This window comes from Bos indicus, chromosome 24, assembly GCF_029378745.1.
Source record: "Bos indicus isolate NIAB-ARS_2022 breed Sahiwal x Tharparkar chromosome 24, NIAB-ARS_B.indTharparkar_mat_pri_1.0, whole genome shotgun sequence".
In the NCBI taxonomy this organism is placed as follows: domain Eukaryota; kingdom Metazoa; phylum Chordata; class Mammalia; order Artiodactyla; family Bovidae; genus Bos; species Bos indicus.
Genome location: NC_091783.1, coordinates 21,820,962 through 21,837,938, shown reverse-complemented (window position 1 = coordinate 21,837,938; position 16,977 = coordinate 21,820,962). Strand labels below are relative to the sequence as shown.

The window sequence follows — 16,977 nt, the reverse complement described above, 5'->3', positions numbered from 1 at the left end:
CCGTTACTTGCCAGAAACTCGTCCCCAGAATCTCTAGTTTTTCCATTGCTGATGATGGCAATGTATTTCCTTGTGTCTGCGCTCATGGTCAGGAGGAAAGATGTAAATTTTCTGAAACCACGTTGTTCTGTTTTAATGAGTTGGCGTTTGAATTCAGGAGATAAAATTAAAAACATGGGGAAACATCCCCTGACCATTGCTCTTCAAATGCCTTAGCGTGAGAGGACATCACCATAATGTGCTAACTACCAAGACAAGTCTCTTTCTTATACTCATTCTACTTGAGACATGAAGTAGAATGAGATTTCCCTTTTCCAAACACACAACCACATCTCCCCATTTTTCTGTTCATTGTCCCCAGAAGTCCCTTGATTTTTCTGTCTCCCTATTTTAACTCATATTGTTTTGTCCACCTGAAATATCCTTTTGCCTTTTCCTAACTCAGACCAATTCCCCAGTCGTTCTCCTTCACCATTTTCTCTCCTTGGTGTGCTGTAGCTCCTTGTAACTTGGCACCTGTTGCAAAAATAGAAAAGCATTTTGTAAATTGTAAAGTGTCATACAAACTTACTAATATTATCTGTCCTTCTGAACTGCAAGCTCATTGAAGGCAGAAACTGAGCCCTTTTCATGTTTATGTACATCAAACTACACAGTGTTGTGTCTTGTACATCCTTGTTTATTATTAAAGTCTGAATGAATTAGGGATATGTGATTCTTTGATAGGCTTAAGGATTGTTAAGACTGGGCATGTAACACACCAGGTTCTGTCTTGCAGCTATTCCATTTATATTGAAATTCTCCTTCTATGGAATCTCCTTTAAAAGTAGATTCCCTAATTTGGATCCTCCACTGGTTTACATTTCGTTTTTTTCTTCACAGGCTACATACCTATCTAAATCAATAATTATAGGTTGCATAGTGATGTATTGGCATGCTTTTGACTGTAGTATTGCAGAATATCCAGTTAAACAGTCAGAGTTTTATCCCTTTGATAACAAAAAGTCCAGCTCTGTGCAGTTTCAGGATTAGTCTGTTAGTGGCCCCTGGGGATAGTCAGGGTCCCTTTTGCTTTCTGTTTCCACCTTGCCATCCTAAGCATGTTGACGTTGGCTCCCCTCATGCCCCCAAGATGGCTGCAGCACTTCTCAGCATGTTCTGCACACAGTATCCAAAGGCAGAATAGTGTCTCCTTCCGCTTCTCTATGAGGCAGCGTAACTTTTCCTGAATGCTTCCCAACAGATTTCCCTTCAGATCCTGCTGGTTGAGATGTGGTTATTTACACTGGCAAGAGGAGTGGAACAGTCACAGTTGGCTGGGACCAGTCAAGAATAGGTAGTCTAGCGGAAAATGATCACTTGAATTCAGTTAGAGGTCTAATGGCAACGAAAAGCAGGGGGTGGGGGTGGGATATGGAACAGTGTCTGCCATAGGTACTGTCTGTGTGTCCTTGACCTTCCCACCAGGGAAGTTAATATCCTTGTCGATTTCCAAGAAGAGGAAAGATACTTTTTACAATATTTCCACTGAGCTTGGTGTTGGATCTCAGAAATACTGTATTCGTCGACTCACTCATTCACGTAATAAACATGAACTGAGCGCACATTTTGTGCCAGGTGTGGTGCTCAGCACGGGGGAAGTAGCTGAGTAAGACCTGCTCCTCCTCAGGCCAAGTGGCTGGCACTTAGTCCAGTGGAATAGGGTGGCTGAAGTAAAGCGGGGAGGACAGAGTTATTCTGTAATAAACTGATTTTAGGAAATTTATTTTTCAGCAGGAGATGTGGGACATGTGGATTTGGGATGTGAATTCATTTGAAAAGCCACTTTGGGGTAAGTTGATCACTGGGCGTAAATGACTTCAGGGTTGGACTTCTCTTTACATTGGGATTTGCTCTTACAGTGGCGCAGGTTCAGATTTACCCTGACTGGACTTGATGCCTCATATACATGCCAGAAAGTGAGTGGCTTGTACTAAAATCCTAGCACAGTAATTTGAGAAACATAACCATCAAGCATAGCCACATGTGGTACTAATTAATTAGCACATTCACTTCTCATTCACAAAAGCAATGTGAAGACTAAATGAAGACCACATTTAGAAATAGAAAGATACTTATTATATAGGGTTTAACCTGCTTGTGTTCAACCAGTAGTCCTGATGTGTGGACTGGAGAGCACTCATGGCGCCAGTGTTAGGAGGATGAAGGGTTCAAGTTTGTCTCTGAGCGTCTCTTTGCAGGACTCCAAATGCATCAGTACAAATGTAAAATGTTCCTGATTTTTTTTGTTTCATCTAAGAAAGAGCCTTTAGAATTACTATTTAATATTTACTGAGTGTTTGCTGTGAGTATGTTGTGCATTACTGCATTTAATTCAGGGACTGTGACCTGGGTATGTTTTTCTCATTCAAGGAATAAAGAGGCCCAGGTTTATGCAAATAAAGTAAAATTGCTAGGAGCACATTACTGATATTAATACGTTCTGGAATTCAAATGTGAATTTTAGCATTTGGCCTAATAGACCATCACTTCTGTTTTAAAATGCTGATTGTGTTGGCTGTTCCCAAGACCACCCCCAGATTTAGTGATTGCCTAGGAGGATCTATTTCTGCTTTATTGACTGTGCCAAAGCCTTTGACTGTGTGGATCACAATAAACTGTGGAAAATTCTGAAAGAGATGGGAATACCAGACCACCTGACCTGCCTCTTGAGAAATCTGTATGCAGGTCAGGAAGCAACAGTTAGAACTGGACATGGACCAACAGACTGGTTCCAAATAGGAAAAGGAGCACGTCAAGGCTGTATATTGTCACCCTGCTTATTTAACTTATATGCAGAGTACATCATGAGAAAGGCTGGACTGGAAGAAACACAAGCTGGAATCAAGATTGCCAGGAGAAATATCAATAACCTCAAATATGCAGATGACACCACCCTTATGTCAGAAAGTGAAGAGGAACTAAAAAAGCCTCTTGATGACAGTGAAAGAGGAGAGTGAAAAAGTTGTCTTAAAGCTCAACATTCAATAAAGTAAGATCATGGCATCCGGTCCCATCACTTCATGGGAAATAGATGGGGAAACAGTGGAAACAGTGTCAGACTTTATTTTTCAGGGCTCCAAAATCACTGCAGATGGTGACTGCAGCCATGAAATTAAAAGACGCTTACTCCTTGGAAGGAAAGTTATGACCAACCTAGATAGCATATTGAAAAGCAGAGATATTACTTTGTCAACAAAGGTCCGTCTAGTCAAGGCTGTGGTTTTTCCAGTGGTCATGTATGGATGTGAGAGTTGGACTGTGAAGAAAGCTGAGTGCCAAAGAATTGATGCTTTTGAACTGTGGTTTTGGAGAAGACTCCTGAGAGTCCCTTGGACTGCAAGGAGATCCAACCAGTCCATTCTAAAGGAGATCAGCCCTGGGTGTTCTTTGGAAGGACTGATGCTGAAGCTGAAACTCCAGTACTTTGGCCACCTCATGCGAAGAGTTGACTCATTGGAAAAGACTCTGATGCTGGGAGGGACTGGGGGCAGGAGGAGAAGGGATGACAGAGGATGAGATGGCTGGATGGCATCACTGACTCGATGGACATGAGTTTGAGTGAATTCCAGGAGTTGGTGATGGACATGGAGGCCTGGCGTGCTGTGATTCATGGGGTTGCAAAGAGTCGGACACGACTGAGCGACTAAACTGAACTGAGGAGGATTCATAGCATTCAGCATGTGATCTCTGAATAATAGCTAAGATTTATGACAGCAAAAGGATACAAAGCAGTGTTAGCAAAGGGAAGAAGTGAAATCTGGAGGAAAGCAGTTACTATCTTCCTAGAGTCCTCTCCCCATGGAATAAGCTTAATTCCTCCAGGTAAGCTTAATTCCTTTAGCAGTGAATTTTGACAACACGTGTGAAGTGTTGTTAATCAGGAAAACTCATTAGTCTGAATGCCAGTGTTTTTATCAGACCTGGTAATGGAGGTACCTTCTGCCTAGCATATACCAAAATTTCAGGCTCCCAACAGGAAAAGAGGTGTTTTGCATAAATCATATTGTTTGTACAGGCAGTTTCAGCACAGTGAGGCCCGCTTATCATTTAAGGTAAGATTTATATCAGCATAGGAAACTGTGTATCACTCAAGTTCCCAAACACCAGCCAAGGGCTAACATTGCAACCAGACCTTTCTAAAGACAGTAATCTCAGGCCTATGTCTTAGCTTTTATGCTGTACGCTGATGTATTCATTCAAGGATATCGTCCTTATGATCATGCAGCTTCTGAAAAGGAATGAGAGAAGTCGGTATTATGGTGTTGGTTTTGGGGGCCCTTTGATGCTTTTGAACTGTGGTGTTGGAGAAGACTCTTGAGAGTCCCTTGGACTACAAGGAGATCCAACCAGTCCATTCTAAAGGAGATCAGCCCTGGGATTTCTTTGGAAGGAATGATGCTAAAGCTGAAACTCCAGTACTTTGGCCACCTCATGCGAAGAGTTGACTCATTGGAAAAGACTCTGATGCTGGGAGAGATTGGGGGCAAGAGGAGAAGGGGACGACAGAGGATGAGATGGCTGGATGGCATCACTGACTCGATGGACGTGAGTCTGGGTGAACTCTGGGAGTTGGTGATGGACAGGGAGGCCTGGCGTGCTGCTATTCATGGGGTCGCAAAGAGTAGGACACGACTGAGCATCTGATCTGATCAGATCTGATCTGACTGCCCACTAGTTTGATTTGCTGGAAAGACTGACACAGCTCAACATAGTGTTGTACTCACGGCTGCATTTTTATTACAGCCAAAGATACAGTGCAAGAACAGCAGAAAAAAGATAAAACAGGTGAATGTTGACGAGATCAGGTGTGGACTTCTGAGTCTTCCCTCCGTAAGGATCACAGGACCACGAGTTCCCCTCCAGCTGTGAATGATAAGAGGCATGTACAAGACGTGTCTGGTCAGGGAAGCACATGAGTGTCAGAGCCTGGAGCTCCTGTTGGTAGCCAGCTGGTCACGTAGGCGTATTCCTGCCATGTGGCTAGCTTTGGCAGCTGAGAGTTGGGCCCCAGACCAGACACCAGGTGCGCGTCATAAATCTTGATGATTTCTTTAAACAATGCTGACAGCCTGGTACATCCTGACTCACCACCTCTAACATCCTTAACAAATAACCATGAACATTCCAGGAGTTTCTTCTCAGCATTTGGCCAGGGGTCATTGCCATGGCCCTAGGCATCCCCCTGGGCTTAGCACGGACAGGGTAGAACACACCTGCTGTGTTAACTCTTTCCTCACAGACTTCCACATGAAATAATGTTGCATTTGCTGAATGCAAAATTTAATGATGATATATTCTGTAGAATATGATACTCCACACTTGAAAAAAAATAACTGATAGTGGAAATAGTTGACAGATTTCACTTACCTGAAGGGAGGCTTCTAGATTCTTTTCTTTTAGGGATTTATATATAATGGTGACTTTTGGATTTCCCATTTTGTCCACAAATCCTGGTGGCTTAGACAGTAAAGAATCTGCTTGCAATGCAGAAGACCTAGGTTCAAACCCTGGGTTGGGAAGATCCCCTGGAGAAGAAAATGGCAACTCACTCTAGTATTCTTGCCTGGAAAATTCCATGAACTGAGGAGCCTGGTGGGCTACAGTCCATGGGATTGCAAAGAGTCAGACATGACTGAGTGACTAACACTTTCACTTTTCATTTGTACTATATACAGGTATATGTTATGTTAAATAAAAATATAACAAAATTAACTTAATTTTATTAATTAAATTAATTAACATATTACAAAATTACACATTGACCTTCTGTCTGTGAAAGTCAGCCTCATGAGAGGCTTTTAAACACAATGGGATTTCTTTTTTTTACTCAATTTGCAGCTTTACAGAGATAATTTTGCAGAAAGAAAATAACTCATAGCTTAAAAGTTACCTGCTTCCAGGATTTGAAGCCAGTCTTCACTAGTTAATTTATTGCTGTTTGAAAACTGCTTTCTATTATGCAAAAAAGGAAGAGTAGTTGGGGAAGATTCCATGCTTGAATCTGAGAAGTTCTGAGTTAACAGAATCACGCAGCTTGCCTCGATGCAGGGCTTCATAGAACCTTTGATGCAGTGATATACAGAATAAATCTCTCAGAGCAAATGGAGGAAGTAACATTTCCCTAACTTAATTCTTTAGTGAGAACTCTCAGGTATGAGTCCTACAAATGGTGTTCTTCAGAACAAAATAGCAGGACATCAGGAAGCCCTTAAAGGATTTTAGCTAAAGGAGAGAGAAACAAAATATTTGTAGAAAAAATTTAAAGAAAACCTTATTGCAGCAAAGTTTAGTATCTTACACTGTCTGATAAAACCTGTTTAGAAACTTCCCTATCTGGATGTCTTTTTCCTGCCAGGTTTCCTGAGTTGGTGTTTCTCTTTTGTAATGTGAATGGCGTGTCTCTTACCCTGGTATTTAGTAGCGTGATAACAGTTTCCATGGTGTGGATCATTGCCTTCATGCTCCTACCATCTACAGTGTCTGACATGGTATCAAGAACAGAGTTGGCCAAGACTCAGTAAATATCCAAGCAGCATGGAATGATTGGGACTCTAGAATACTGGTTTTTTTTGTTTTGTTTTGTTTTAAAGGAATAACAAAGTAGTAGACATAAAGTTTAGATAGTATACATTTATTTTAGTAATGTCATTTTGAAGAACATTTTTAGAACTTTGCTTTTGACTTCTTGAATTTAATTCCTCTTCTCATCACCAACTTCTTTTTTTATGACTTATATGAATTTTTAATTGGTTTATTTTCTCAGAACAATAAAATTGTTCCACCATAGACATGTAAGCATTTTTAACTACTGGATTTCTTTTGCAGTAGATGTGGTCAGCATAGCTAAGGAAGGCCAGTGGGTCAGAAGTAGCCAAGGTACTCCTCACCTAGTAAAAGGTGAGAATATTTGCTTTACCTAGTACCAAAAATTGTTGTAAAGCTATAATTAAGATGCTGTGTGGTGTAGGGATAAGCAGACCAATGGAACAGAATGTAGAACCTCAGAAACATGACTTACAACAAAGTTGGCATTGCACACTTTTAGGGAGAGATTGAACTTTCCATAAACAGTACTGAGACAATTGGTTATCCATAGGGAAGAAAATAATATTGAATCTGTACTTACACTGGAAAGGTAAAACTTTAAAACTTCTAGACATTAAAATATTTTTAATGATCTCTAGGTAGAGAAAAACTTCTTAAGACATAGAAAATATGGACTACAAAATACACCTCTTATTAAGAAGATAAGCTATAAACTGGGAAAAGATACTTGTAGTACATGTAACTGACACAGATTAGAATCCAGACTGTATAAAGATCTTCACAAACTAATAGGAAAAAGACAAAACAACTTCACCCAATAGAATAAACTTCAGTGAATACATTAGGAAGAGGAAATGGAAATGTCAGAGATGGTGGGGAAACTCAAATTAAATTACACACTTACCAGATTGTCAAAAAATTAAATAGTTTGACATCAATAAGTGTTGCCAAGGACATAACACATCCAGAGTTCTCATTTTGCTTTAGACATCTGGGAAAGGAAGTTTGCCATATGTTGTCATGTTGAAAATATGTGTAGTCTCATGACCTAATATCCCTAGGTATGTCCTCTAGATCAGGGTTGTGACAACTCATGAATAAAGAAAGATTTTTAACATCTTTAAATGATTAAGAAATAATTTCATAATTTAAAAATTATATGAGATTCAAATTTAATTTCCATAAATAAGCTTCATTTTATTGGAATACTGTCACACTTACTTGGTTACATATCACGGCTGCTTTTGTGGTACAACCCCAGATTCAGGTGATTGCCACAGAGATGTTATGTCCCGCAAAGCCTAAAATGTTTACTGCCTGGCCCTTTGCAGAAGTTTGCTGACCCCTGGCACATGTGTACCAGGAAACATGCATAAACCTAGAAATAATGCCATGCCTATTAAGCATGAAAGGGATAAGCTATGATTAGCCCCATAGTGTATGATGACATTAATATAAGCCAATTGAGCATTATACAGTGGTGAAAAGGAACGGACTACAACTACGTGCAGCATGAATGGGCTTGAGGAATGTAGTGTTAGAAGAAAAGCAAGTTTCAGAGTTTTCCACTTATAAGCGGTTCAGTGTCCCTTCAAGTAGCATAGTGTGCCTCATAATGTATAATTGTTCTGACTAGTAGAGAGGAACTTCAGAAGTGGACCAGAGCCTGTCTGACTTTAGGTTTCCTCTCTCTGCCCCACCACTACCCCCGCTTCCGCATCCCAGGTGTGTGTCAGGAACCCTGTTCAAACTCTCATAAGTGGAAAAGGGGATTATTAGAAGGATTCCTGAGTGGTCACGAAAGCCAAAGAAGAGACAGGGACTCAGTCACTACGGGACCCTTCTCCTCTCGTCCTGCGTGCCTCTGTCTGAGCTCGCCCTCTTGGACTGCAGGTCGGCTTTCTCTCCGTGACGGGCAGTGTAGCTGACTGCAGCGCTAGGTTAGCATGGGCTTCCAGTCTGTGACTTGGGAAGTGAAGGGCTGAGGGCCTGTGCTTGGCCTGGCCAGGTCATTTGGCTATCCTGTGCCCATGGGACTAGGTCTATTACCAGAAGTCCTTGGGGTAGGGTGGGCAGAGCAAGAGTCAGAATCATGAGCCAGGAAACCACCTCAGCCTGTGTCTATTTTCTCGCTTCTTTAAAGAGTAGTAATGTGTAAAACAATATGTGGCATTCTGACACAGCTTTGTGGATATCAGGCCTTTTTTGAAGTGATCATTAAGACATTGGTTGTCTAAGACCGTATGGTGGAAAGAGAGGTTAAATGTCTGTTGAACATATTAGTTTAATTAAAAAAAAATCTCTGCAGCATTACCACAGAGATCTCTCATGCTTCCCCTTTATGGTCACAAACATTTCAGTCTTTTCCTCCTGTAGGGACATTTAAGACATTAAAATATTTGAGTCAAAATAGATGTTATTGTTGCTTTAAAACATGATACATGTGGACTTCCCTGGTGGTGTAGTGGATAAGAATCTGCCTGTCAATGCAGGGGACATGGATTTAATCCCTGGTCCAGGAAGATTCCACATGCCTTGGAGCAACTCATGCACCTCAGCAAGAGAGGTCCCCGCAGGGAGAAGCCTAGGCGCCGCAGAGTAGCCCCTGGAGAGAGGCGGCTGGAGAAACCCCAGCTGGAGAAAGCCTGCGAAAAGCAACAAAGGCCTAGCGCAGGCAAAAATAAAAATAAATAGTATTAAAAAATTTATTTGGTTCTGTAGTACTATAACCATGTACCCAGAACTCATTCCAAAAGTTCTGAGAATATGTAGGTATAATACAATTACTTTAAAAAAAAAAAGACATGACATACTGCTGATTTTTTTCTGAATGACTGGGAGGGTACTTAACCCATTGGTAATAGTGTTTAAGGTACTTGAAGAAATATACAACGGTTATCCTCCTAAAATTTAAATTGTTTCTTTGAAGGGTCCTCACCTCTTCTGTATTTACCTATTTTTAAGGTTATTGAGGTTGAATTTATTATGTACAGTAGAATTCACCCTTTTAAGTGTAGTCATACCCGTTTGGACAAATGGACACAGTTGTATGAGCACCACCACAAGCTGGGAGTAGCGGGTTTCCCATCATCACAAGTTTTCACTGTCCTTTGAGGGCAGTCCCCTACTCTTCCAAGCCCCTGGCAACGGCTGATCTGATTTCTCTCTCATATAAATGGCATCATGTAGTATACAAAATGCAGCCATTTGTTACTGACCACTTTCACTTAGCATAAGGCTTGTGAGATTTATCAGTGTTGTTGCATGTACATCGAGAGTTTTTCTTGATTGCTGGATTCTGGGTTGAAGTCCTTCACTGTTTAGAGTACCACAATTTGTTTATCCATTCACCAGGTGGTAGACGTGTGGATTGTTTCCAGATTTTGATGGTTATGATTGAGTTGATATAAAGGTTGTGTACAAGTCTTTGTGTAGACATACATTATCCTTTCTCTTAAGTAAGATTCTTATGGGAGAAAAACTTTGTTTTCAGGAGAGACTGTACCGTTTTGCATTCCACTGGCAGTGTGTTAGTGGTCCAGTTACAGCAGTTCTTGCTAGCATTTGGTAGTTTTCGTTTTTCCTTTAGCTGTTTATATTGGTGCATAGTGGTGTTTCATTGTGTTTTTAATTTGCAGTTCCCTAGTAGGTGGCATTTGGAGAAGGCAGTGGCACCCCACTCCAGTACTCTTGCCTGGAAAATCCCATGGACGGAGGAGCCTGGTGCAGGCTGAAGTCCATGGGATTGCTGAGGGTCATACACGACTGAGAGACTTCACTTTCACTTTTCACTTTCATGCATTGGAGAAGGAAATGGCAACCCACTCCAGTGTTCTTGCCTGGAGAATCCCAGGGATGGCAGAGCCTGGTGGGCTACCCTCTATGGGGTCGCACAGAGTCAGACACGACTGAAGTGACTTAGCAGCAGCAGTAGGTGGCATTAGCGGTAAAGAATCCATCTGCCAGTGCAGGAGACACAAGAGACATGGGTTTAATCCTTGGGTCAGGAAGATCCCCTGGAGAAGGAAATGGTAACCCGTTCCAGTATTTTTGCCTGGAGAATCCCATGGACAGAGGAGCCTGGCAGGCCACAGTCCCTGGATTGCAAAGACTCGGATCTGACTGAGTACACACACACAATAGCTAACAATGTTGAAAATCTTTTCTTGTACTCATTTACCACCTGAATTGCTGTTCCGGTGAAGTGACAGTTCAAACTTTTCGCCCACTGTTTTCGATTAGGGTTTTTAAACACTGTATTTGGAGAGTTTTTTATGTGGTCTGGTTACAAGTAATTTATCAGATGAGTCATTTGTAAATATTTTCTCCCCATATGTGACTTGTTTTTTATTTAACCGTCTTTTGAAGAGCAGATTTTATTAAGTCCAACGTGCAGTCTTTTTATTTTTTAATGATTTGTGCATTTTACTGTTAATGTCTGAGGAATCTCTGCCCCAAGGTTTCAGAGGTTTTTGCCTCTTCTTTATTCTCCTTTCTCCCTGCACCTCCTGCTTTCTCTGTACCGCTCTCCTTCCAAATACACACACACCCACTGCGTTTCATCTTCAATTTTAGAATCTAATTGTGCTGCCTTGGAAAAATTAAACAGGGATGGGTACAGAGTTATAAAGACTTACATTTAAGTGTTCTGGGCTGTAAGCTTAAAAGAAATAACAATCAGCAGGTTTTAGAGAACACAGCCACATTTGCGTCCCAGATAGCGCACCAGCAGTTAGACTGCTTGCTTTGCCAGTGACCAAGAGAGGTAGCCTTGCACGTGAAGTGGCTTGAAATACATGGTATATCGGCTTCTCTGGAGAGATCTGTTGTTCCATGACACTGCGCGTTGTAATCCTTTTGGCCTTGCCCTCACCCTAGTCACTAGAGTTAGTAGTGGTTGCTCACTCCATGTGAGGGACTTGAGGCAAGAATCCGACAGTGGCACCCCTGTTCTCAGGGTACAAGTGGGGAGTGTTGGTTTGATGGAAGGAGACCAATAGGCAAGAGATCACAGTCCCCAGAGAGGTGAGCAGAAATAATACTTCACAGTTACAAGTGTCACCTAGTATTTTGGGGTGCTTTTCAGGTTGCTGGCTAGCCCCTTTGTAAGGTAGGAAAGAACTGTTATCTTTTTCATAGATAAACTCTCTGATCTATCCCGGGTTCATGCTACATAAACTGCCCTTGTAAGAAGCTCCTGGGCCCCCCTGGAGCTTACAGCCCTTCAGAGCATCTGCACATTGGCTTCAGTGGGGGGCACCTGTGCCGAGTGTTTCCTCCATCCACCCCAAGTGCGCTTGATTCTTCCATCTCCCGGTCAGCACTGACACGCGCCTTTGAGCCTTGGTGCCCACGGCTCCATGCAATGATTCCTCGTCTGAGGTCCTGGGGACTGCTTCAGTGCGCCCCCAGACGAGTGCCAGCATGCCAGGAGTGTTTTTGATCTAGCCGTCCCATATTTGGTAACCGTCCATCCAGTCATTTTCTCAAGATGTAACAGATTGGGGTGAGGGTGGGACACATAGAAAGGAAAGTTCAGGGAAGTCTGTGCAGTTACTGTCAGAGCCAAGTCCAGGCCTCAGATCTCTCGATGCCCTTTTCTTCTACGCTTTCCATGAGTCTGTTTCTGAATGGCTGGTGACTAGCATTTTTAGAATGGGATTCAGTGGGACAGAGAGATAAGAATCACTCCAGTTAAACTGATGCAGTACAGCGACCGGGAGAGCTCATATAAATCCTTGGACCATGGAACTGAAGGGGAGTGTTTGAAATGGACTGGGAATTACTGATTTCTTAAACCCCTGTGGCAGTTAATGGGTTAGTTTTTACTTGAGTGTTTAATATAGCAGTTGAATAGAAGGCAGTAAAACCCCACGTGTTTAATGGATATGAGATAGTCGCTCACTGTTTTAATTTGCATTTTCTTAATTGTAGTGAATCGAGCCCATTTTCACTTGTTTATTGGCTCTTCCGGTTTCCTTTCTGCAAAGTGCTTGTTTGCATCATTTACCCATTTTTCTATTTTATTGTGTATATTGATTTGTAGGAGTTATTTGCATGTTATTGATACTGTCAGTTTTTATATATTTTACAAGTATTTTTTGAAGTCTTATTTAAAACTTATTCTTCATGGTAAAATTTCATATGCATATGTTAATCTTTCGATTGTGCTTTAGGTTCTGAATTTTTTAGTTAATCTTTTTTCTTTTTTTGTCTGTAGGTTATGAAGGTGATTTCTGATGAAACTGGATTGGAATAATTTTCGTGATCTTTGTATATTTATATATATATATATTTTAAAATTTTGCATTTGACTTAAAGTGCCATGAGAAAATTTGCATACTGCAAGGTGGTCCTAGCCACCTCCTTGATTTGGGTACTCTTGGATATGTTCCTGCTGCTTTACTTCAGTGAATGCAACAAATGTGATGAAAAAAAAGAGAGAGGACTTCCTGCTGGGGATGGTGAGTGACATTTTATAATAATGGGCCTGTTTTGATACATGTGTTACTTGTTTGTAATAACTAATTTGGGAACTATAGAATTTTAACATTTTTTAGATTAATAGTAATCCCTGGCTTTCTGTGTATGATGATCATATTTCTATCAGTTCTCCAGTGGGTTCTTCTAATAGTATTAAAGTGTCATGTATAGAATTGCTAAATTCATGTGTTCAGTGTTAAAAGTAGTTAATTTTCTGGAAGTCGTATTACCAAATAATGTAGGGAATCGCATAGCTGGGACTACCAAAACTGCACAGGAGATTAGCCTAATGTCATAATACTGAGTGGAGCGTTAAAATTGCATTATCAGGCATGAGAGAGAGAGTTCTCTAGCCCTCCTATCTCAGTCCTAAGGGAAGAAGTTATTTTAGGTAGACGTGGTCTGGTGAGTTCATTTTGTTAATGCTGTCAATAGCTCCAGTTAGCACATTTAGGGAGACCTTATGAAAAGATCAGACTATAAAATCAGTGCTGCGTTGAGAACACTGCAGTCTCTGGCGTGGAAAAGGAAGGAGACACCTGAAAAATTCCCTTTTAGACTCTGTGTTTAAACCAAAAAACAAATGCCTCCTTTTATTTACTTATTTTTAAACAAAATGAAAATGACTTTGCATTGTGAGTCAGTAATTTAGCTATTCTGGGCCATGCACTTTGTCTGGTTAGTTATAGAATATCTGGCTAAACAATAATTCTATTTTTAGGAATTATATGTAAATGTTTTATTTGAGTATACAGCCATATTTAAGTATCTTACACTTTTATAATGAAGGTACCTGGTCCTTAGCAAAATGGCTGTCTGGGGAGGCCTTACAAATAGCTGTGAAAAGAAGAGAAGCGAAAAGCAAAGGAGAAAAGGAAAGATATAAACATCTGAATGCAGAGTTCCAAAGAATAGCAAGGAGAGATAAAAAAAAAGCCTTCTTCAGCGATCAATGCAAAGAAATAGAGGAAAACAACAGAATGGGAAAGACTGGAGATCTCTTCAAGAAAATCAGAGATACCAAAGGAACATTTCATGCAAAGATGGGCTCGATAAAGGACAGAAATGGTATGGACCTAACAGAAGCAGAAGATATTAAGAAGAGGTGGCAAGAATACACAGAAGAACTGTACAAAAAAGATCTTCATGACGCAGATAATCACGATGGTGTGATCATTGACCTAGAGCCAGACATCCTGGAATGTGAAGTCAAGTGGGCCTTAGAAAGCATCACTATGAACAAAGCTAGTGGCAGTGATAGAATTCCAGTTGAGCTATTCCAAATCCTGAAAGACGATGCTGTGAAAGTGCTGCACTCAATATGCCAGCAAATTAGGAAAACTCAGCAGTGGCCACAGGACTGGAAAAGGTCAGTTTTCATTCCAATCCCAAAGAAAGGCAATGCCAAAGAATGCTCAAACTACCGCACAATTGCACTCATGTCACATGCTAGTAAAGTAATGCTTAAAATTCTCCAAGCCAGGCTTCAGCAATGTGTGAACCGTGAACTTCCTGATGTTCAAGCTGGTTTTAGAAAAGGCAGAGGAACCAGAGATCAAATTGCCAACATCCACTGGATCATGGAAAAAGCAAGAGAGTTCCATAAAAACATCTATTTCTGCTTTCTTGACTATGCCAAAGCCTTTGACTGTGTGGATCACAATAAACTGTGGACAATTCTGAAAGAGATGGGAATACCAGACCGCCTGATCTGCCTCTTGAGAAATTTGTATGCAGGTCAGGAAGCAACAGTTAGAACTGGACATGGACCAACAGACTGGTTCCAAATAGGAAAAGGAGTACGTCAAGGCTGTATATTGTCACCCTGTTTATTTAACTTATATGCAGAGTACATCATGAGAAACGCTGGACTGGAAGAAACACAAGCTGGAATCAAGATTGGCGGGAGAAATATCAATAACCTCAGATATGCAGATGACACCACCCTTATGGCAGAAAGTGAAGAGGAACTAAAAAGCCTCTTGATGGCAGTGAAAGAGGAGAGTGAAAAAGTTGGCTTAAAGCTCAACATTCAGAAAACAAAGATCATGGCATCCGGTCCCACCACTTCATGGGAAATAGATGGGGAAATAGTGGAAACAGTGTCAGACTTTATTTTTCTGGGCTCCAAAATCACTGCAGATGGTGACTGCAGCCATGAAATTAAAAGACGCTTACTCCTTGGAAGGAAGGTTATGACCAACCTAGATAGCATATTCAAAAGCAGAGACATTACTTTGCCAACAAAGATTCGTCTAGTCAAGGCTATGGTTTTTCCTGTGGTCATGTGTGGATGTGAGAGTTGGACTGTGAAGAAAGCTGAGCGCCGAAGAATTGATGCTTTTGAACTGTGGTGTTGGAGAAGACTCTTGAGAGTCCCTTGGACTACAAGGAGATGCAACCAGTCCATTCTAAAGGAGATCAGCCCTGGGATTTCTTTGGAAGGAATGATGCTAAAGCTGAAACTCCAGTACTTTGGCCACCTCATGCGAAGAGTTGACTCATTGGAAAAGACTCTGATGCTGGGAGGGATTGGCAAGAGGAGAAGGGGACGACAGAGGATGAGATGGCTGGATGGCATCACTGACTCGATGGACGTGAGTCTGAGTGAACTCCGGGAGTTGGTGATGGACAGGGAAGACTGGCGTGCTGCAATTCATGGGGTCACAAAGAGTCGGACACGACTGAGCGACTGATCTGATCTGATCTACCTGGTCCTTTAAAATTTATAATCTAAAACTTACTTGCCTACGTACTATAATTTTTATAGACGGGATTATGTAACCAGTTCTGTTTATTTTATGGGAAATTTGCCTAAAATTAGTCTCAGTTGCTAACACTGAATTTTAGGAATACCTAAGCTAACCCCTAACTTTTTAATTTTTATCTTCCCCATAATTTTTAATAAGATATACTTTTATACAAGGTCAGCCTATCTGTTGACTTTCCTGGTTTCCTTTAAGGACCTGCTGCTTAGTAAGTTTGTTGTGTGACAAGACCCAGCCTCCTTAACTGGTGTTAGAGCTGTAACTCTGTTGACATTTAAATCAGAGGGCAGGTATTGCTATTCACCATTAAAAACCTAGAATATTCCCAAATGGAACAGATTAACTTTCCCCTCATTCCACACTAACCCATTGCCATTTATAGTGGGAACTCATGGTATTCTATCTTAAATGCAAAAGCACAATCATAAGACAGACCAGGACCTCTGCAGTGGGTGAAGACACACTTGGTCTTCACCAATGTTTTGTAATGTTTTGTAAACTGCTGTGTGCTGGGCAGTGTGCTACGTGCTAGTGATACACATTTCAACAGTACAAAATAGTTTCTCCCGTTGGGAAACTCCCAATCCAGTAGGAGAGGAAGAAAAATAGACAGGTAGTGATATGATAGCTTCCCTGATAGTTCATTTGGTAAAGAATCCACCTGCAGTGCAGAAGACCTCCATTTGATTGCTGGGTCGGGAAGAGCCACTGGAGAAGGGATAGGCTACCCACTCCAGTATTCTTGGGCTTCCCTAGTGGCTCAGCTGGTAAAGAATCCACCTGCAGTGCAGAAGACCCTGGTTCAATCTGTGGGTTGGAAAGATCCCCTAGAGGAGGGAAAGGCTACCCACTCCAGTATTCTGGCCTGGAGAATTCCATGATTGTATAGTCCATGGGATCACAGAGAGTCGGACACAACTGAGCAACTTTCAGTGATACGGTAGATAGCACACTAGAGGTGTGTGGGAGGAAGGAACACCGTGAGACCTCTGAGAAGGTGCTGCAGGGAAGTAACACTCAGGCTAAAGTATCAGGGTGCATGGGTGTTTGTTAGGTTTGACAGGTGAAGGGAATACATCCCAAGCAAAGGAGAAAAGCATGCATAAGATAAGCACATGAGAGAACAGAGTTGATGGAT

The 16,977-nt window shown here is 41.4% G+C and overlaps 1 protein-coding gene across 3 annotated transcripts in view; it reads left to right on the top strand.

The window, feature by feature from the left end:
* Window positions 1–16,977, top strand: part of GALNT1 (polypeptide N-acetylgalactosaminyltransferase 1) — a 123,911-nt gene that overhangs the window by 41,527 nt on the left and 65,407 nt on the right. Inside the window, exons 2-3 of one of the 3 annotated variants that reach the window (XM_070778746.1) lie at window positions 1,777–1,831; window positions 12,809–13,052. In XM_070778746.1, the coding sequence (XP_070634847.1) occupies window positions 12,914–13,052 (139 nt within the window). In that variant the 5' untranslated portion in view covers window positions 1,777–1,831; window positions 12,809–12,913. Of the gene's footprint in view, window positions 1–1,773; window positions 1,832–12,808; window positions 13,053–16,977 lie in introns of all 3 variants that reach the window. The other 2 variants (XM_070778745.1, XM_070778747.1) reach the window with 2 other exon arrangements.